The sequence below is a fragment of the Cucurbita maxima genome, unplaced genomic scaffold (assembly GCF_002738345.1).
Source record: "Cucurbita maxima cultivar Rimu unplaced genomic scaffold, Cmax_1.0 Cma_Scf00041, whole genome shotgun sequence".
NCBI lineage: Eukaryota > Viridiplantae > Streptophyta > Magnoliopsida > Cucurbitales > Cucurbitaceae > Cucurbita > Cucurbita maxima.
Genome location: NW_019272057.1, coordinates 1,258,784 through 1,279,550, shown reverse-complemented (window position 1 = coordinate 1,279,550; position 20,767 = coordinate 1,258,784). Strand labels below are relative to the sequence as shown.

Genomic DNA, 20,767 nt, shown 5'->3' with positions numbered 1-20,767 from the left:
TCGTTTATAATTAAGTTTCACTAATTATTAAATTATTATTATTTTTTTTTTTCCTTTTTTGAGTTGAAAATTGAATATTATTCTTAGTTTCTTCCATAATTAAACTATTTTTTTAGAGTACAACTAGTATTTATTTAGTGGAGTGAATAATATTAATATAAAAAGAAAAAATCCAACTACCATAAAAAGATTAAGGAAATTACAATACTAGGCTTTGATTGATTTTCTACGCTAAGCCTATTATTTCTTCAGTAAATAATAATAATAATAATTTGAAAAAGGAGAGATGCGAAGCCGAATATGAATTAAAGTGGTGGGTCCTACTGCCCGCTAGAAGAACCAATCATCACGAGTGGGGCCCACAAAAGATGGAAAATTAAAATAATAAAATACGGCTTTATCCGGAAGTAAATCGAGGAAAACTCCAGAGTAAATCGTCAGGTCCACGTGGCAGTTAAGGTGATGAGGTGTCATGTCCTGGGTTTTGTTACTATGCGGCAGATGTACAGAATCGTGGGTGCATGTGCCTCCATATTCGGCTGCTCTATTTTAATAATTAAAAAAAAAACATTTCTTTTTTTTAATGTTTCCTCCAATCATGGAAAATTAATGTTTTTTCCCCCCCCTCATATAATTAATAAATAATGCAAAATATTTAGAAAAACAGACAAGACAGAAACATATGTCCCACGTAATTAAATTGAAAAAAAAGAACATTATTAAATGTTGAAAAATATAAACCAAACATCCACGTCACTAAATGGTTGTGTTTTATTTATTCGATTCCCATTAATATTCCCATTTTCACTCGTAATTAATGGGAATCGAATTAAATGTTAGGTAAGATATTTGATGAATCCATAATTTTGTTCCTAACCAAATTTCATAGCCTTCCAATTAATCTAATGAATATTTTACATATCATAAAAATGATAATCTTTGAATGAAGAGGGAACCATAACGTCAACAAACATAAAAGACATTAGATTCGACTTTACAATGAGATCAAATGCCACTTTTTTTAATAGAAGGGGGCCACGACAATCTTCGGTGGCTCGAGCCATCCACCTGATGTGAGTCATTTTGTTCATCTTCAGCTTTTTGTTGTCCATTTTCTTGTGTATGCACGCTTCTAATGGCTAAATCATCGAAGCTTGATTCGGATCGCCATGGAGGCGGGGTGATGCAGTTGGAATCGCCCGCCACTCGAATGGACGGATCGACGGGCGGGGTTGTAGGGAGAGATGAATTGGGATTACCTACTCTGAGATTTTGAAGAGTTGCAAAGGATTCCCTCATAGCACTCATGGCTTCAAAGAATCTTGTACAAGAAGCTAAAGCAACAGGGATAGGCCTAAGCATTTCCTACATAACAGATTCAAAATCATGAACTATAATATAATCCTATGAATTGGGTAAGATCCATATATTCACATCCAAATGGGCAATTAAAACAGCATCAGATCCTTATCCACTTGAGTTCATGCTGGTTTTAGTGTTTGTCAATGTCAAATTAGACCAGAAAAGGATGAGTATAAGGTTTACCCCCCACACTGAAGGCGACTCCTTAAAGTTCTGACTCCATTGGAAGTCTGCAACTGAAGCTGTTAAAGCTCCATAATCACTTGCAGCCTTCATTAATAACTCCGAAAATTGTTTCTGCAGAGTAAGTCACATGATCGGTTAACTCCCGAGCAGTTTCTTTCAAACTTGATTCGGATATGCAAAAACGAGTATTTAGAGATGTGCAGAATCTAAATCTTATCAAAATCAGACAGTACAAACAATGCCACGCCGATTTCAAGTTTCATATCACTACTTGATCACATGGTCATGAATTCATGATGAAGAGTTTGTCTTTGAAACAGACAAAAGTATATGGAATGGTGAGCTGTTCTAGTTTTGGCTGTTTTAGATGGATCAATCCAATGGTTTTTGGAAAAGAAAAAAAAGAAGTATTAGAGTTCATGTTTTGGTTGCATTTCATGTGCCATTTTCAGGGATGTTTATAAAATCAAGTTCTCTCAGACGTCAGGAATGATTTAGATATAGATTTTAAAAGAATGGTGAGCGTTTTGTTGATGAACAAACCTGAAATTCTGCTTCCACTGGAATGCAATCGAGCGAATATGGTTGCTGAAGACGAGCTATAATACGATCCTGCAATATTTGGAAATGAGGAAAGGAGGGTATAAGATCATGGCATTTGAGTCATGCACGCTCAAGATTAAGACATTTCTATCAAATACAAGTTGAAACGAACAAGTATCTGCATCCGGTTATAATACTTGATTAGGGCCAAGGCAAAAAGGTATCCCGTAACCGTCCAAGTCCATCTCCAGCAAATATAGTCCTCTTTGAGCTTTCCCTTCTGAGCTTCCCTTCAAGGTTTAAAATGCTTCCATTAGGGAGAGGTTTCCACACCCTTATAAGGAAGGTTTTGTTCCCCTCTTCAACCGATGTGGGATCTCACAATCCATCTCCCTTGGGGGCCCAACATCCTCGCTGGCACACGGCCCGTGTCTGGCTCTGATACCATTTGTAACAGCCCAAGCTCACCGCTAGTAGATATTGTTTTCTTTGGGTTTTCCCTTTTGGATTTTCCCTTAAGGTTTTAAAATGCGTCCATCAGATAAAGAATTTCACACCCTTATAAGGAATGCTTTGTTCCCCTCTCAAATCGACGTGAGAACGCATATATCCATAAAAGGTAAAAAGAGTGGGAGAATGAGGTAATGACTTTAGTAGCGGTCATGACGGTCAAATCGTCAACATGCAGCAAAGGAAAAGCTTAAGCAATTGAAAACCTTTTTTTGCCAGGCAAGTTCACTTTTAACAGAGCAGGCGGCACTTACTTTCCCAATCACTAAATGACCTACAAATTCTTGGCTAAGTTTCTCTCAAGGGATCCATGACATATCCTTGAGAATACAGCAATCATCTTCACAAATTAGGTCCCCGTCAATGTAAGGACGAGCAACAAAAAAAGCATATAGAAAGTGTAACCCAAGCCCACCTCTAATAGATATTGTCCTATTTGAGATTTCCCTTTCGGGCTTCCACTCGAAGTTTTTTAAAACACGTCTGCTAGGGAGAGGTTTCCACGCCCTTTTAAACAATGTTTCGTTCTCCTCCCCGACCGATGTGGGATCTCACAATCCACCCCCCTTCGGAGCCCAACGTCCTCACTGGCACTCATTCCCTTATTCAATTGATGTGGGACCCACAAATCCACCCTCTTCTCGGCCCAGCGTCCTTGTTGGCACACCGCCTCGTGTCCACCCCCTTCGGGGCGTAGCCTCCTCACTAGCACATCACCAAGTGTGGGCTAGCAGATATTGTCCTCCCTCAATGTTTTTAAAACGCGTCTGTTAATGAGAGATTTCTACACCCTTATAAAGAATGTTTCATTCTCCTCCCCAACTGACGTGGGATCTCACAGAAAGTCTCTAGATAAACCTACTACATTTCAAGCCCTAAAAGCATTAATACTTTTACATAATAAAGGCCTCAGTTTTTATAAAGAAATCAGAAGGTGCAACTGATGAATTGGGGCATCGAAGCAATCGAGAATTAACGTGAAATGAATACAAATGGAGTCTTTAAACCAACATAATAACCCGTAAGCGATACCGTTTAGTTGAGGTTCTTCCCCTCTTGAAGGTTAGTTATAAGGGGAAAAATGGTTAAAAACACAAGCATCATGAATCAAATCCAAGACAAGATGGAAGAATATGCAAACTTGAGAGGGTTAGTTCAAGAAAGCACCTTATTCTGAATGACATCTTTCAATATGGTAGTAATCCTTGATAAAGTCTCAATCTTCTTTTCCATTTCACTCACATGGGTCAAATGAGCTACATTCTTGTCATCCTAAGGAAATCATATTTCAATTCATTTAGTAGAATAATGAACTCCAAACAGATATAGAAAACATAAAAATTAACGATGAACGATGAACGAGTATCGTTTTATCTTGTTTTGACGCAGGATACGCACCTTACGGCCTTGAAGTTCCACTTGAAGATCTGCTATTTTCCTTTGAACAGCAGTAAGTTCTCGTAGAACTCTAATAAGATCATCACCCTTTTCACCAGTAGCAGAAGATATATTTTGTAGTTCTTCCTAAAAGAGACAGATTAGCCCATTTGAATTTTCAATTTATCAAGCTTCAAATTCTAAGTTACAACGTAGAATATTAAACTGGAGATCTCAAATAATCCACAACAACAAGCCAGGAGAAAACTGAAAGAGAGAATTAAACTTTGAGATTGAAATATCTTTAATGCGTAAGAATTAACATAGTCCTATAAGTGTACACACATTACACTCATGGCAGAAAGAAGCAGTCGTGTATGGAACCCATTGGTTGAATTTTCCTTCATGCAATTTTGTTTTCAGTTTCCGTATTGTAAGGAGGAGTCCACCACCTTCATTTCTCATTTGAGTTATTTTCCTAGTTTTAGGAGGATGATCCTCCATGATTGAGTCAGGGCGCGATGTAGCGATGGTTGTAAAGACTCTACATTCATTTCTATTTTAGTTATTTCTTTTGTTTTAGGAGGATGATCCTCCATGATTGAGTCATGATTCCATTAATGTAACAATGATTATAAATACAACTTGTATAAATAGTCATAAACATCAATGAGGTAATGTTCTTCAAAAGAACACTATCGAGGCCTTGATTTCCCAAATCTTCCAGATAAGAAATTGAAGCCCGATGGGTTGATTAAGACCCCTTGCATTCCTAGATTCCTTACTTCCACCCGTCCCAAAGAACCCCACACATGGTTTCTTGATATATTCAAAATTTTAGGGAATGTAATGCCCAAACGGGATATCTATAAGCTCATTCCACGAAGAGTCCGATGATTCTTCAACATTAGTTGGTTCAGATTTCCACCTAGTTTCACCCAAGTTTCATCCTAATCATGGATAGATCACCCAGGTTCGGGTCAGCTAATGACTATTGGTCACAACTACTACCAAAAAGCTTCAATGAAGATGAATATTTCACATGGATGAGTGTGCATCTTTATCTTGGGTGTTGAATTTTGCTTCAAGGAAACGAAAGCGTGGAGGAAATAACTCACTCAAAACGGACACCCAATGAAAGGCTAACATTCAATTACGAAGCAGGCATTATATATATATATATATATAACTTTACCAAATTCGGCTATATGAATTGAAATCGAAGCTAGGACTAATTTCCCTGAGGTGCTGACCTATGTCCCCAATTCAAAAGGTGGCCCAAAGAATTCAAATCAAGAGCTCTACACACATTACCTATGAACCACTTAAAGATATTCAAAACCAGGCAAGGGTTTCAAACTTCAAGTGATTTACATCCCATATATAACACAGAATGTCGCCACAGGTTTAATGGCTTAAACCTAGTTGGATCACGAGTACACATACAAGCAACTTGGAAGAGCGAAAAATGGAAGAGCGAAAAATGGAAGATCTACCCATGAAACATTAAACTTATAAACAGAGAAAGAGAGAGAGGATGATCGGTAACCTGCGACGGCGGCGGAGCAACAGAGAAACCAAGATCGGCGGCAATTGAGAGGGCATCGGACATCCCTCCGATTCGCCTAAGAGGTTTCTTTCCAACCCAAGTGGTGTCGCTTCCCATCGACATTGGAACACACTCGGACAATCTTGGACAGAGGCAAAGCAGAACGCGGCTGAAATTTTATAGCTCAAACTCTCTAATTCTCAATTCACAGATTGAGAATTAGAGAAGAGATGGGGAATTTGAAATGCAGCTGCCGGCCTCTTCTACTTCTAAGTTTCAAACTTCAAGTTCAAGCTGCCATCCCACGTTCTACCAGTAATCCTAATCAGCCACAAGCCCAGGCTTGGCTTGGCTTGGCTTGGCTTTGCCTCCAAATTGGTTCTAAAATATTTAAATCGCCGGATTTATTTATTAGGAGATTTATTTATAATTTCTTTTTTTTTTTAAATAGAATTTAGTCCACAAAACCACATAAACAATTCAATAAAATTAAAATAAAATGAATAAGTTTATATATATAATTAAATCCGTTGTTCCCAACTTACCTCCTATGTTATTAACCAATCGAAACTTTGTTACATCCTTTTCTAAGATCGAAACTTTGTTACATCCTTTTCTAAGATTTTGGCAAGAATTGTCGAGCATTATGCCATTCCATTCTAGGAATAAGATCATGAATGATCTGAGAAAGATTCTGTCGAGCATTATGCCATTCCATTCTAGGAATAAGATCATGAATGATCTGGGAAAGTCCCTGCAAAATCCTAGTTTGAGGTTTGGTCTAACTTGACAATCCACTCTTATCTCTTCGGCGAGCAAGAGTTCCGCAATCCAGACCAGAAACTTGTCGAATCCTAATCTTTACCGAAACTATATTAGTAACCTATAATATTATATTATTTATCAATGGCTCGAAAATAAATAGAAAATAGTATTTATAGACCATTTAAAAAAAAAAAAACATAATTATGGAAATATACAAGGGAGTTGACAAATTTCAATGTTCAATGTTGAACGAGAAAGCCAAACTTGAATCGACTGGAAAGAACTCTGGTTTCCCAATAATGTCGCTAAACAAAGCTCCTCGTGATATCGAAGAACCCTAATTTCCCATGAACAAACCCTAATTTCCGACGAAGAAACCCTAAATTCCTACTTATTTTATTGCTTTCTACAAAAGCATGGATCAAATTACCGACGATCACCCGTAGCCCTTTACAAATTGTCCACAAAAAATGTAATGAACGACAAAAAAATGATCGAGATTAGCCGCCCCCTAGGGTTTTTTTTTTTGTTGTTGTTGTTAATCAGAAGAAGAAGAAAGGTAAAGGGATTTGAAATTCTAAGTTGGCGGGAAAAAACGGTTGAGATTGAAGGGCAAAGTATAAAACTCTTCGTTTCTGTTGTCTCCTCTGAACGTTCGGAACTTCACCCACCATGGCATTCCTCTGTCTTTCTTTGATTTTTCTACTTCCAACGTGTTGTCAAGAAACACTGCCACTATCAATGCCACTGTTGCCGGCGATGAGAATATTGTGTTCAGGAATGCATTGAACTGCAAATCCAAATCAAACCAAATGAATTAGACACTATAAACACGAACCATCCCGCGTTTGTGGTTAAGGGAGTTACCCATCCCGCGTTTGTGTGAACGAGACCTCGCCGAGCTGGGTTCCAGTATTCGTTGAATAGCTGGGGAATGGATAATCCCAGGAACAATGAGAGTCCTGTGATGATCAGGTTTCTCATTGAATTCATGTTTGTGAACTGGAGGAATGATAATCCAACTGAAGCTGAAAAAAGCAAACACGAGTGTAATGTGGCACGTGAATGAACGAACGAAATTGGTTTGAGTTTTGGTGTGTACCGACGAGGCCGAAGAGAACGCAGTAGGTTGCAGCAAAGATCGGGATAGGTATGGATGCAAAAACAGCTCCAAACTTACCTGCAAGAGATGATATCAGAAACTCGATTCAGAAAACGTTTCGATACACTGATATTGGGACTCAAGTATCCAAAAGAGTTACGAACGTTATTACATACCCAAGGTAGAGAAAAATATCATGAAGCCAGCAGAAATTTGGACGACCCTTCGACTTCCGACACGGGTAAGCCCGAGAAGTCCCACATTTTCCCTGTAGCACACGATGGCAACATTGGTCGAGTTCACTTTCATCCGAAAACGGAAGAACACAACAAGTAGGACACTCATAAACTATAAAAGTCCTTACACAGCAACAGTAGCACCAGTGCTTGTTCCAAAGAGACCATTCAGCAAGACGCCGATCCCCTACGAAGACAGTATTCCAAATCCTCATTTCGATCAGTTTCGTGCACAAGGAACTCCTCGACACATTAGGCAACCAGGTTAACCGAGCTTACCTGCCAACCAATGCCACGGCTCAGAACGTATGCAGGAGGAGGAGTAGCAATTGCCAAACGAGACGCTGCCTTGTATGCCCCGGTCGACTGTAACGAAGATTTCAGAATCAGTAACAACTTTAAGACACACCAAGTTTTGATCAATTAGTTCATTCAAGAGAATACCTCAACCATTGAAACAAGAACAGCAGCCATCATAGCAAATGAATGGCCAGCTGAAAAGGTAGGAGGCCCCCACTGCAAAGGATATGGAAACTTAAACCTGAAACAGCAGACATGTTTATATACAACCAGCATCTTATAAAGCCAATATCAAGAACAGTGAAGGCTTTAGCTCACCACGGGGCAGTAGTAATAAGATTCGCTTGGTCGGTTCGGCAACTCAGTTGGGTTTTTATCGGCTTGTTCCGATAAGCCCCGCTTGCAGTTAAGATAACAGAGTAGATCCAAACAATGGTGACACAGATCAACACAGGAAATCTCTCAAAAATGGGAAGATCTCTGAAGGGTTTCACATGCTTTAGATACTGCAGTTTCACGAGCACGATGCTCGCCCGGTTAATAAAGTAATGAATATACCAAGGCAGGCCGACTCCAAAAGAAATAACCAGAACTTACTTGTGATAGTCCAATGATCAGTATCAGCATTGGTAAACCAATTTCCACACATTCTCCCAGCTGAAAAAGAATTTTTTTCCTTAAAATCTTTAAGGACATGATAATGGGGAAGGGTTCGGGACGTAAACCAGAGACTACAATACGTTTCTCCCGAAGAACATACCACGGGAAATCCTCGTTGAAACAACCCGAGGCCGACCAATCCAACAACAGGCGCCATGCCCAATGGACTGAAGAATCTGCACACATAAGACAATAAAATTATCAACAACGTTGATGTAACAGCTCAAACCCGCCGCTAGCAGATATTATCCTCTTTGGGCTTTCCCTTCCGGGCTTCCCTCAAGATTTTACAACGTGTCCGCTAGAGAGAGGTTTCCACACCCTTATAAGGAATGTTTCGTTCCCCTCTCCAACCATTGTGAGATCTCACCATCCACCCCCTTGGGGACCAGCGTCCTAGCTGGCACACTCCTCAGTGTCTGGTTCTGATTCCATTTGTAACAGCCCAAGCCCACCGCTAGCAAATATTGTCCTTTCTGGGCTTCCTCTGAAGGTTTTAAAACGCTTCCACTAGGGAGAGGTTTCCACCCCCTTATAAGAAAGGTTTCGTTTCTCTCTCCAACCAATGTGGGATCTCACAATTGATAAGTGACACAAAACTTCGTATAGTTGTTTCGTTGAAATAACGTACCGTGAAAGTAAACCCCAAACTTGGCTGTAACCGAGGATGATTTGTATGCTGGATGCTACAATAAGAGCTCCTTGGATAGCTCGCATCGTATGTAAAAATCTCTGCAAACGAATCACATGGGAAGATCTCTTTCAATACCCTATCAAGTGAAGAACAATATCAAGAAAATCTTTCGAAAACATGGCTCCTCTGTCCCTAACAACTAAGATAGATGAAGTTCAGAGGCTTACTTCATGATTATCAGTAATCCGTTGCAGTGAAGAGTCACCAACAATGTAAGCTATTGGAATAACATAGGTAAAGGAGCCTCCAACTACTGCTGGTAATCTAGTTCCAAAAAGTGCTTGAAGAAGCGTGTTTAAGCCAGCTACGAAAAGAAGCGTCTGTATAACTCGTGCTTTGTCACCCTGAACGTTCGAGAAATAAAAAGGTCAAACAAAGATTAACTTCTAAGGGAATGAACTCGGAACGAAACGACAAGAACTAGCTTACATTATCTCCACCCATTGCAGGGACAATTAAGGATGGAATCATCACATTGGTGCCCAGCATCAGAATGTAATTCTGAAAAGCTAGTAGTATCGTTTCACCTGCAAAACAACACTGTTTTATAAATTCGAAACGAAGAGCAGAAAGCAACAATATCTGATCATTCAGCACGTCCATTTACTTTTGTTTCACAACATGGGCTAAGGGAGATAGCAATAAGAACAAAAGTGCTAGTTTGAGATCCCACGTCAGGTGGAGAGTGAATCAAAATATTCCTTGTAAGTGTGTAAAAACCTCTCCCTAGTAGACACATTTTTAACACCTTGAGGGGAAGCCCGAAAGGGAAAGCTCAAAGAGGATAATATCTACTAGTAGTAGGCTTAGGTTGTTACAAATGGTATCATTGACACCGGACAATGTGCCAGCGATGAGACTAATCCCCAAAGGGTGGTTACGAGGCAGTGTGCCAACAAGGACGCTAGTCTCAAAGTAACCTCTCTCTAACAGACGCATTTTATAACCGTGAGACTGATGACAATACGTAACGTGCCAAAGCGGATACTATCTATCAGATTTTACAAGGTATGGTGCGACTGATTGTCAAGAAATACAGAGCTTTCACGAAGATTTATCAGTGTATATCAGAAATCATCAAATGGGTTAATAGCACTTATCGATCAATTTGAAATTTGAAAGATGGATTACAATTTAGCATACAAAGAACAAAGGTTTAGAAACTTGGAATGTTAAGACATTTGTCAGAATTCCTTTCCATTTCTTTTAAGATAATCTCAGCAACAAAACAATGAACAAAAATTTGGAGTCCACATTCCGTCGAACAAACCCCAAGCAACCTCCAGTTGTACCATTTTTATTCCAGCCAAAAGAAACAAGAACAATGGAACAAAAAACAGAGACCAATACAAAAATGGAGTGAAAACTCGATCGCAGAATCAACCATTGCTATCATTTACTTAAAACGAACCAAGCCTTTCCACGAAATTACTCGTAGATGTAGGCTAATGAATCATTTTCGCAAACGATTCTCAGATGACAGAGAGAACATGAAAATTGTAAAAAAGTAAGCGGCGAAATGAAAAGGGGGAGAAGGGTTTACCCCATGGAGGGTTGGAGTCTATGCAGTACTCAAGGTCTTGGAGTTGTTCCATGGGAGGGTGAGTAATGTCAGCCATTGTAATGGCTTTTCGCCACAGTCAGAGCTGCTATCAGTCGAGGAAGAGACGATCAGAACAAAGAAGAAGAAGGTAAAGTATAGAGATATAAAGGGAACGGCAAAAGCAAGAGGTAAAAAAATGAAGAGGAATAATATGCAAAGGCAAAACCCTCCAACGCCAAGGCTTCCTTTGCTGTAGTTGAGAAGCTTCTTCCTTATTCCTTCTCTCCTCTCTCTGAATTGGAGTTTCCTGACACATAATAACCTCATTTATGCTCATAACTACGAAATAGCCATCCATTAATTCAAACTGTTTCTGATTCAATTTCATGGGAACTCGACCACATGACTTATAGTTTCATTGAATAATTTCTCGTGGGATATCCATAATATATGAAACGTCTTCAAAGCTCTTATAAAAAGGGAAGAACGATCGGATGGAGTATAAAAATCAAAACTTTAGGAATTCATAAAATGGGTTTCGGTTAAATTTGAATGATTTGATGAGAACTGCAAGAACAGATGGAAATAGTGAAGAAATGAAAGAGGGTTTGATGGAAGCGTTAAATGATGGCATCTGGAGCATTTGTTGGGTTACTAGGTTAACTGATGGGAAGTCCAAATCTTGGGAGGAGGGTAAAATGGTAAATTGATGCTTTTTGAAAAAAATAATTTTTTATAGAAACAAATATTCCTCCCTCAATGATAGCATGGCATCCCCATAATATCTGATTCCCATGAAAGACTAAAAAAACAAGAAAAGTGAGACTCAAACTAACCCTTATTTATTTATTTATTTATTTTTAATAAAAAGAAACTTCCAAACTCTAAACCAATCACTAATGCAACAAGGAAAGAATCTGCCTTTGTTTGTTTGTACGGTGTTTGAACATGTTACCCATTTTTTTATGGGTAGATTAATTTGTGAGATCTCAGGTTTGTTAAAGAAGAGGAACAAAACATTTTTTTTTATATAAGAGTATGAAAATCTCTCTCTGATAGCGCGTTTTAAAACCGTGAGACTGATAGTATAACGAACTAAAATGGACAATATCTATTTGCAATAGGTTTGAGCTGTTACAATAATACACGTCACTGACTCTTAAACTGGGAAAATTTCTTATAATATTATAGTATGGATAATTGAAAACACATGGTGAAAAAAAAAAAAAAAACTTAGTTACTATGGACATTTTTCAAATTCATAATAAGAGAGGCTTTCAATTAAAATATGCTAACACAAAGAAAACTATATAAATAAATAAATAAATAAATAATCCTTAATTAAATCATTAAAATTCTTCGAGATTCAACCACGTTAAATAGTTATTTACGAACAAATCTTTATGATCATATGCAGCAGAGAGAGTACATGAGAACAAGAAATTTTGGTCTCCCAAGATATTAAATCGTAGGTGGTGTGGTGACTGGGAGGAGAGGTACATTGGGTTTAATTATGTTTTGGAATAAAGTGAGTGTTGAGAGAGCATAAGAACAAGGAGGATTCTTCTATCCTCTTATGTATTGCCTCTCTCTTTCCTTTCTCACTTCTTTACTTTTTGTGCCCAACTTTCTTCAGTAAATGGCCCTCAATCTGTTGTTGTTCTTCTCCAACAACAACAGATAAAGAACAACACCCATTAATTTGAATCAGGAAAATAAAAATGGATTACCTTTCCTGTTTGAATCTGCAAAATCTTAGAAAGAACACTGATTATTCACAACTTAACTATACACGATCTCATGTTAACATCCCCGAAGAGGAGAACAAAACATACTTTATGCGTAGAAACCTCTCCATAGCAGATGCGTTTTAAAAACCTTGAGGGAAAGCCCAAAAAGGACAATATCTGCTAGCGGTGGGCTTGGCTGTTACAAAGAGCCCCCGGGTTTGCATCACTCATTTGAAATGGGTTCCAAAGCTTCTGAAGCTTTCCTATTTGTGAATGATTCTCATGGTTTGCACTTGATCAAAAACTTCTAGCAGCCTACTATCCAGTGAACTAACCTCCTCAAGATGTCCATGAAACACATCAACAAACTTGTCTTCCAAGGATTTGAACCTCTTTTCAATAACCAAGCGGCTTAGTTTGTCTTCCTCTGCCTGCTTCAGACGCATCCTCTCCAGTTCCATGGTGCTGAGAACAAGACCACCAGAACCAGCAACATCTCTGTAAAGTGGTTCATCAAATTGTGGGCATCGGGCTCTATACTCTGCAAATGCTTTGTGTGTTTCCCTCAATGCCTTTCTGTAGTCATCCAATAAAGTTCCCATCACGTAGAGCTCGCGCTCAAGCCTGTAAATATCAGACTGCATCTTCCGTTGCTCCTCAAACTTTGTCCTTCTCAAATGTTCAATAAAGGTGTCTCTCTGCTGCAGCTCGAGAAGCAAGCATTGCTGATTCATAGTGGCCTGCCGATGAACCTGCTCTTTCTCTGTGGAAATCATCCGAGCTTTATCAAGCCACTGCTGTAAGTTATCCATACAATTACCATAGTCAAGAGGACCTTCGCTTCTTAACCTCTTATTGAGAGACTGAGCTGGGTTGTCAATATCATCAGGGTCAATCCCTCTCTTGTTGCTATTAACAAAAGTTACACATTCAACAGATGAAGGACAATGTAATTCAAATTCTGAGTTAAAAGTGATTGGCTCTGTCTCCATTTCTTGAACAAATTGGCTTGAAGGAAATCCATCAATAGGATTGCTCGTTGGCAACAGGCAGAACTGTTCTTCCTGTTCTTCCATTTCTTCCAGTTCTTCCTGTTCTTCCTGTTCTTCCTTTCTTTGATCATCCCCTTCTTCTAATGCGACTTTCTTATCATCTCCAAAATTAAATTCCTTGAATTCATTTGTATGGCACCTCCTTAACAAGAGCTCAAGGCCATTGCCATTTCCATTCGAAAGCCACCGACCTTGCTCTTCTTCTTCTTCTTTGCTATCCAATAAATCCATCATATCCCCAACACTAGCTGTCTCCTTTTGAACGTCGACTTTGTCGACATTGTCTCGCCCGAGGCACAATTCAACATTGTGTTCCTCCAAGTTCTTAACCATGAAGTCATCGTTCCCTACCATCTTTGGATTCTCACTACAAACCCCATCTTCATCATCCTGTTCTTCATCTTGATCTTGCTCTGGTTCCTGCTTCACCTCCTCCTTGAGTTCGACCTCTTCTACCTTTGATGCTTCTTCCTTCAATAAATCCTCCCGCTGTGACCGGATCAGGCACTGCAAATGTGAAGCATAGTAACAGTTCACCAATTGTGGAGATTGTATCAACTCCTTCTCCACCATAAACCAAATCAAACCAGCCCAATCAACCCGCTCAAAGTTCCCAATCTTGATCGCCTTTGTCCAATTCAAAGCCTCATTGGGCATCATCCAAGTATCTTCGTGTAAGAGTAACCAGTTGGACACAAAATCCTCAATAAAGGCGATCGATTCCTCTGATGCTATGGGATATTCCTCACCATCCTCCATTATCATCGATTTCTTCACTGGCAACCGCAAGGCACGAGCCAAATCAGCCCTATTCACCATGATTCTGATCCCATTGACATAACTATACCTCTGGCTGTGGTTAAAATTCGCAACTAATTGCAAAAGAAGATCAAATCGCACAGACCTATCGAACTTAGTATGAACAAAATCCCACAACCCCAATCGCTTCAACAGCTTCTCGTGACTCGAAAAATCCAGGATTTTATCCGGCACAAAAGGAATAGGTTTGAAAGTACCAACCAGAATCTCAAGCTTCTTCTGAGATTTCTCCTGAAGGAATCTTCGTTTCATCGACCACTTCTTCCCCTTCGGAAGCCGTCGAGAAACAACCGCGGAAGAAACCAACGCATTGATATCGATGATTCGAGAAGAGAGAGCATTAGACTCACCTTGGTCGCTAGGATCGTGGTCCTTGATGAAACTTTCATTGACTTGAAGTTCTGGATCTTGCGGATCCTCCTGGGGGGAGTTCTGTCGGGGATCGGGCAGTTCTAGGGTTAAGGTTTCAGACGATTGAGGCGGATCAAACTGGTTCTGTTCTACTTCTCCTTCTCCTTCTCCTTCTCCTTCTCCTTCTTCCAGTTGTTGCTGGTCCATGAAATTAGGGTTTTGGGCGGGAGAGACTGGATCTTCTTCTTCTTGGTATTCGAAATGAGGTTCAGGAGGAGAAAGAGCGGGAATCGCCATTGAAATTGGCTCGAAACAAGGTAAGGTGTCGACGTCAAGAAGTTCCGACATGACGTATCCATTGATCGCTTAAATCTCTCTACTCTATTAGACGACGTGTCGTTTCATATTCCTTTTCCATCCGGGCAATTGAATCCAAATATTATTTAGAGAAAATATTATAAAATTACATAATATGTTTATATATTTTTTAAATATATCTATTAATTTTATTTTATTCACCCTCCTGTATAAATTAATTATTTATTTCTCCTATTTGTTTAATTTTCTATCTTGTAATTTTAGTTTTTATTAATTTTCTATCTTGTGATTTTAGTTTGTAGTATAATCAAAATTTACCTTTTATTATATATTTAATTTATGAATATATTTCCGTCGACCCTAAGGTTTCAAAATGCATCTACTAAATAAAGATTTTTCCACTAAGGTGGGATCTCACAATTCACTCTATGGGGACTCAACATCCAAACATACGACATCGTGTCTGGTTTGAATATTATTTGTAAGGGCCCAAGCCCATAGTTAGAAAATATTGTCTATTTTAATTAGTTACATATTGTTGTTAGGTTCACGGTTTTAAAATGTGTCTATTGAGAAAATATTTCCATAATCTTATAAGAAATGCATGGAAGCCAGCGTTCTTGTTAGCAGACCGTCTAACTTAATCCCACCCCTAATAAACCTATTTAAAGTTTTTAAAAATCTAAGATTAATTTGTGTAGGTTAACAGTTAAATATAGCCATTTTGTTGGGATGATTGTATAGACTCTTGATCGAACCTCTGAGATTGGCTTTTGGTCGAATTCTTAGCTTCAACCTCCTCAACCTTTAATCGAACCTTCAAGGGTTCACCCATAACTTTCATGGGGTTGTCCATTAAACTTAAGTTGAATCCTTTTTGACCCATTATCACTAAACTCGGGTTTTTCGATGTTTGAGATTTAACCACTTAATTAATTTTTACTCATAACAGTTTTAAACCGTACTTGTTTCACAGAGTTATGTTCGTCTATGTGACAATAATCGCCATATAAGTCGAGATTCTAAATTACAACAAAATTACCCATTAATTAATGTTAACATACAACACTGATAGCACTCAAAACTTCTAAACTATAATAAAATTGAACTCAAAATCAAGTTTATAGAAAACAAACAGAAAATATTACAATGGAGTTCATAAAATCACCTTCTTCCTCCTCAATTCCGCCGCCGGACTAAAAAAAACACAGAAAAACAGCAAAAAAAAAAAAAAAAAAAAAAAAAAAAAAAAAAAAAAAAAAAAAAAAAACCGAATTGAATGAAAGAAGCAATACCTGAAAACCCTAACCGCCGGCAAATTCGACGATTTTACCGCTGGAATGTTCCGATTCAAAGAGGAACGGAGTTCAATTCAGAAAATTGAGTTCCGGCGAATCATCGGCGGGAATACAAAGAGGAATGAGACGGAACTTTCCCGCCGTCGCTTTGAAACCGTCCATGGACGTCAAGATGCGGCAACCCGCTGGATATAAACCGGGGACTTGACGGTGAAGAGTTATCATGAATAGGAATCGGGTGGCGTTTGCCGGCGGGGTCGACGGCGAGTTCATTCCAAGCGTAATGCGGCACCGGAGATTCAAGGCTGGACTGAAGGGGCCCCCTCAGCGGGAACGCGGCGGAGCACTGACTGAAACTCGGATGCGAACCGAAGACATTACTATTCCAGGCCACAATTTTCTCAAATCCATCATCAAATCCAAGACCAGAATTCCCGGAACCGGCGGCGTAAAGACCCGTCTGATTCTGATCATGGTGGGGCGAATTTTGTGTCTGCAGAGACAGCCCAAGATTCTGGTAGCTCTGGAAACCGGCGGTGGAATCCAACGGCGGCGGAATCAAATTTTCACCCAAGTGGCTCTGAAACAAGAATTCACTATACCTAGAAGACTCAGAGTGCTCTGTAACACCACCGGTTCCATTTGGGTCTGGTTCAGAGGGACAAGGAGGGAGGTGGGAGAGATTATCAATGGCGGATTTCGCCTTTTTGATTAGCCAATCCACGGCCTTACTGGGTCGATCATAACCCAACCGGTCTTGAACGTCGTAGAATTGAATAGCAGTATGAGCGGATAAGCGAACACGGCGGTCGCGAAGTCCTTTAGCGGTGAAGACTTTACTATGGCGGTCCTTCCGACCAGTGGCTCGGACAATGACGCCGCCGCAGCCGCCGCCAGGAACTTGTAAGATCTCACCTCCACCAATACTCTGCATCCCCATTCTGGGTCTTCGTCTTGCATGCTGCAAGCCAGATTTGTTAAGCTCTTCTCCGCCGCCGTCGGGATTCATGGCTTCTTCTCCATTAAAGACGGTTAAATTCCGGTAGGAAGCCACATTTTTTGTTATGGGATTTGGGTTTTGATGATCCCAAAAAAGCGAAGCAAAAGAGAAGGATTGAGAAAACAGAGGGGTTTGTTGCAGAAGTGGGCTTGTCGGAGAAGAACAGGAGAGAGAGAGAGGGAGGAAGTGGGGGACAATGGATTTGGAAGGGAATAAAGAAGGAACAGAACAGAGCCTTTTGGCCTTTGAATGGATGATATTTGGCAAAAAGAAGGAAGGTAATTCAGTGGTTGGACACTGCCCTTAAAACAGAAGTGTGTAGGAATAGTCGGACCAAACACCGACGTCTTTACTAGTTGAGCTATGTTTTATGTATCATCATGTTCGTAGTGTATCTTGATAATTTTCGGTTGTCTTATCTATTGAGATGTTCACGAGGCAGCCCGTGTTGCATTCACCTATTTCAATTTCCATCCCCGAAAATTTCTTCATTTACTTTTGTGATGATTTCCCTAATATTTTCTCCTAAAATTGGGTTGAGAGGAGGACCGAGAATACAATTCTCCTTCCTAACCCAATTTTCCTGTTTACACGAGGATTCTCGATTTCATTCGAGAAAGATTCAATAAGCTATAATAACAACCAAAACCCACCACTACCAGATATTATCTTCTTTGGGTTTTCCCTTTACAACTTCTTCTCAAGATTTTTAAAACGTGTTTACTAGGGAGAAATTTCCACATTTTTATAACCAAAGTTTTATTCCCTTTTCCAATCAACATGGGATCCCCAATCCACTCCTCTTCGGGATCCAATGCCCTTGTTGGCACACCGCCTCATGTCCACCCCCTTCAAGGTTCAGCTTCCTCGCTGGTACATCGCCTCATGTCCACCCCCTTCAAGGTTCAGCTTCCTCGCTGGTACATCGCCTCATGTCCACCCGCCTCATCGTTAGCAAATATTGTCCTCTTTAGATTTTCCTTAGATTTTCCATTTCAAGCTTTTTATGAAGGTTTTTAAAACGTGTTTCCTGGAGAGAGATTTCCACACCCTTATAAAGAATGTTTTGTTCTCCTTCCTAATCAAAGATTCTCGATTTCGTTCGAAGGAGGTCCAGTAGGGCTCTAACAAATATATTTATTTCTTAAATATTACTCGTCTTTTATATTTTAAAAAAAAAAACAAATTCATGAAAAGAATTACATCATTTTCAATAATTAGTAATATTACCATCTTCATCATATCACCTCAACTATTAATATTTTTTCCATTCTTAGGGAAAAGAAAAAGCTATTGCCTTTCCTTTTCTATGGTTTTGGTCATAAAAAAAAAAAAAAAAAATGGTCAAAACCGTTGACTCAACTCACATGGGAATATAAGAATTTTGGCTCATTACTAACCAAATATTTAACTCAATTAATTCGGACCCATTCTATATTAGCTAACCTTCTAAACCAAAATATGCTAAAACGACCCGTATTAGTTCGTGAGGACGATCTTCATTCTTAGAAGCACTTCAAAATAAGCTAAAAAAAATCCAAACCGATTCTATGTTCAGTAACCTTCTAAAATAGAATACACTAAAATGACCCGTGTTAGTTCGTGAACATGATCTTCACTCTTAGAAACACTTCAAGATAAGTAGCTACTTGGTCACGTTGCAAGGATGTAGGGGAAAGTCGAGACAATCATGTTTAGAATCAGGTCAATTTGAGATTCAATTTATTTAAATTTTAAAAATTTCAAATTATCTTCTAATTCTATATTTAATATCTCGTCCCCTAATTCAAAATTTAAAAATTATTTGAGTATTATGTATAAATTATAGTTTTAGAATTTTAAAAAACGTTCGAATACGAAATTTATAATTTAAATAAACGAGTCGACCTATTGATTCTGTCTATATGATCTTTATTTTGATCGTAGAATCTTATAAGCTTTTTGTTTAGACTAATTCTCGAGTGAATTATATTACCTAAATTATTAATTAGGTGAATATAAATGATTCAATTATTAATGCATTAAATTAAATGTTATACTTATCTTGAATTTAAAATAAATAAATAAATAAATATTTCTTTCAATGGGTTGGGTAGTTAGGGATTAAAATAAAAATTTTATTAAATATGAGACAGAAAAAAAGCTACGACAGCATTTATTTATTTTATCAATTAGGCTTTTTCATTTTTCATTAAGCCTAGCGAATTAAATCATGCTATACTATATGATATTTATGCCTCCAAATTAAATTTATATAGATAAAGTAATTATATTTACATTAATTAAATTTAATATGATTTAGACCACTTTAATTTGGAAATTTGTAAGGAAAAGGGCAAGTTGTGTCTTAATTCGACGCTCGAGCTGTCAATATTAATACTTTATTTATTTCTTGTAAAACTGGTAATCTTATGAGGAAATAGCGACTATTAAGCTTATTATTCTGAAGACTTGACCAAATAGGGAGCTGGAAACATGATTTCGAGACTTGAATAATGGGATCCAAGAACGAGTTATCGACACGGAGAAAATTTCTACAATTTTTTTTTTAAATGTTATCGATCATTGATCGTGAGTTCAAAGCAAGTATAATTTTATGAAGTAACGACCCTATCAGACATTTAAGCCATTTAGAAACCATAAATTTTGTTGTGAAGTGAACAACATCTACTCATTGTACTCGTAGTTCAAAATATACCATTTGAATTTTTGTTGATCGGGATAATATTTTGACCAAAAACACACCTCAACTAATTTCACGAGACATTCTGCTAGACACCACTAAAGTTGATTATCGAAAAACTCACATAATTATTAATATTCTAAATAGGGCAGCCCGACCACGAAATTCAAACCAATAAAACGAACTGTTTAACGTGTTGACGTTCAATATATCTCAACGTCAAGCATTTAATGGTCGGGTTGCAGACTTTTAATCCGCTCGAGAGTAATGAAAGCGACCCGAACGGAGTCGGAATTGAAGTGGAAGTGGAATTAAAGTTGTAAAAATTAGGAAGAAGAGGAAGGTTGATATTATTAGGGTAAGCATGGGGGAGCAAGTTGATGAAAGGGATTGAGCGTGGTACAAACCAATAAGGAGAAAATTTCAAAATTATTGTATAGTGCTTGTACTACATCTCTCCATCCCCATCATCACATGACAAAGACTAAAGCATATGATCTACATATACATATTGACAACTACTTCAAAACAAATACAATTATCACACGTCCAATTGAGATAGAACTCGTTGGATGAACGAGAATTAGGTTGAGTCACGAGAGCTTCAATGACGGTATTTTAGCTATAATCACTTAAATATAAGAATGTTAAAAAAAAAAACTCGATAACCCGAAAACTTAAACAACTGT

The 20,767-nt window shown here is 38.5% G+C and overlaps 4 protein-coding genes across 4 annotated transcripts; all 4 read right to left on the bottom strand.

The window, feature by feature from the left end:
* Positions 1-869: 869 nt before the first annotated feature.
* On the bottom strand, positions 870-5,812 carry LOC111469668 (AUGMIN subunit 2-like). The gene is made up of 6 exons (XM_023115021.1): positions 5,528-5,812; positions 4,000-4,125; positions 3,769-3,873; positions 2,092-2,160; positions 1,546-1,659; positions 870-1,365 (listed from the first exon to the last, which is right to left on the bottom strand). The coding sequence occupies exons 1-6, from the start codon at positions 5,648-5,650 to the stop codon at positions 1,006-1,008; spliced, it is 897 nt and encodes a 298-aa protein (XP_022970789.1). The 5' UTR covers positions 5,651-5,812; the 3' UTR covers positions 870-1,005.
* A 705-nt stretch (positions 5,813-6,517) lies between these two features.
* On the bottom strand, positions 6,518-11,153 carry LOC111469688 (nucleobase-ascorbate transporter 1). The gene is made up of 14 exons (XM_023115062.1): positions 10,828-11,153; positions 9,714-9,811; positions 9,452-9,628; positions 9,222-9,322; positions 8,691-8,766; positions 8,528-8,587; positions 8,249-8,436; positions 8,075-8,171; positions 7,910-7,996; positions 7,759-7,817; positions 7,571-7,662; positions 7,395-7,472; positions 7,160-7,320; positions 6,518-7,082 (listed from the first exon to the last, which is right to left on the bottom strand). Exons 1-14 carry the CDS (start codon positions 10,901-10,903, stop codon positions 6,870-6,872), a joined length of 1,563 nt encoding a protein of 520 aa, XP_022970830.1. The 5' UTR covers positions 10,904-11,153; the 3' UTR covers positions 6,518-6,869.
* Positions 11,154-12,508: 1,355 nt separating this feature from the next.
* Positions 12,509-15,166, bottom strand: LOC111469687. Its single transcript, XM_023115061.1, has one exon. It carries the CDS (start codon positions 15,125-15,127, stop codon positions 12,821-12,823), a length of 2,307 nt encoding a protein of 768 aa, XP_022970829.1. The 5' UTR covers positions 15,128-15,166; the 3' UTR covers positions 12,509-12,820.
* Positions 15,167-16,492: 1,326 nt separating this feature from the next.
* Positions 16,493-17,404, bottom strand: LOC111469647 (transcription factor TCP3-like). Its single transcript, XM_023114981.1, has one exon. The coding sequence runs from the start codon at positions 17,402-17,404 to the stop codon at positions 16,493-16,495; it is 912 nt and encodes a 303-aa protein (XP_022970749.1).
* Between the last annotated feature and the right edge of the window lie 3,363 nt (positions 17,405-20,767).

Bases quoted from the DNA above. Each gene is read 5' to 3' on its own strand.
- LOC111469687 (XM_023115061.1), bottom strand. From the start codon at position 15,127: ATGTCGGAACTTCTTGACGTCGACACCTTACCTTGTTTCGAGCCAATT.
- LOC111469668 (XM_023115021.1), bottom strand. From the start codon at position 5,650: ATGTCGATGGGAAGCGACACCACTTGGGTTGGAAAGAAACCTCTTAGG. The intron at 3,874-3,999 runs GTGCGTATCCTG...TGATTTCCTTAG, and splicing joins TGGAACTTCAAGGCCGTAAG to GATGACAAGAATGTAGCTCA. The intron at 1,366-1,545 runs GTAAACCTTATA...TCTGTTATGTAG, and splicing joins AGTCGCCTTCAGTGTGGGGG to GAAATGCTTAGGCCTATCCC.
- LOC111469647 (XM_023114981.1), bottom strand. From the start codon at position 17,404: ATGAATCCCGACGGCGGCGGAGAAGAGCTTAACAAATCTGGCTTGCAG.
- LOC111469688 (XM_023115062.1), bottom strand. From the start codon at position 10,903: ATGGCTGACATTACTCACCCTCCCATGGAACAACTCCAAGACCTTGAG. The intron at 8,437-8,527 runs GTAAGTTCTGGT...GTGAAACTGCAG, and splicing joins TGATCATTGGACTATCACAA to TATCTAAAGCATGTGAAACC. The intron at 7,663-7,758 runs GTAAGGACTTTT...CGTGTGCTACAG, and splicing joins ACTGGTGCTACTGTTGCTGT to GGAAAATGTGGGACTTCTCG.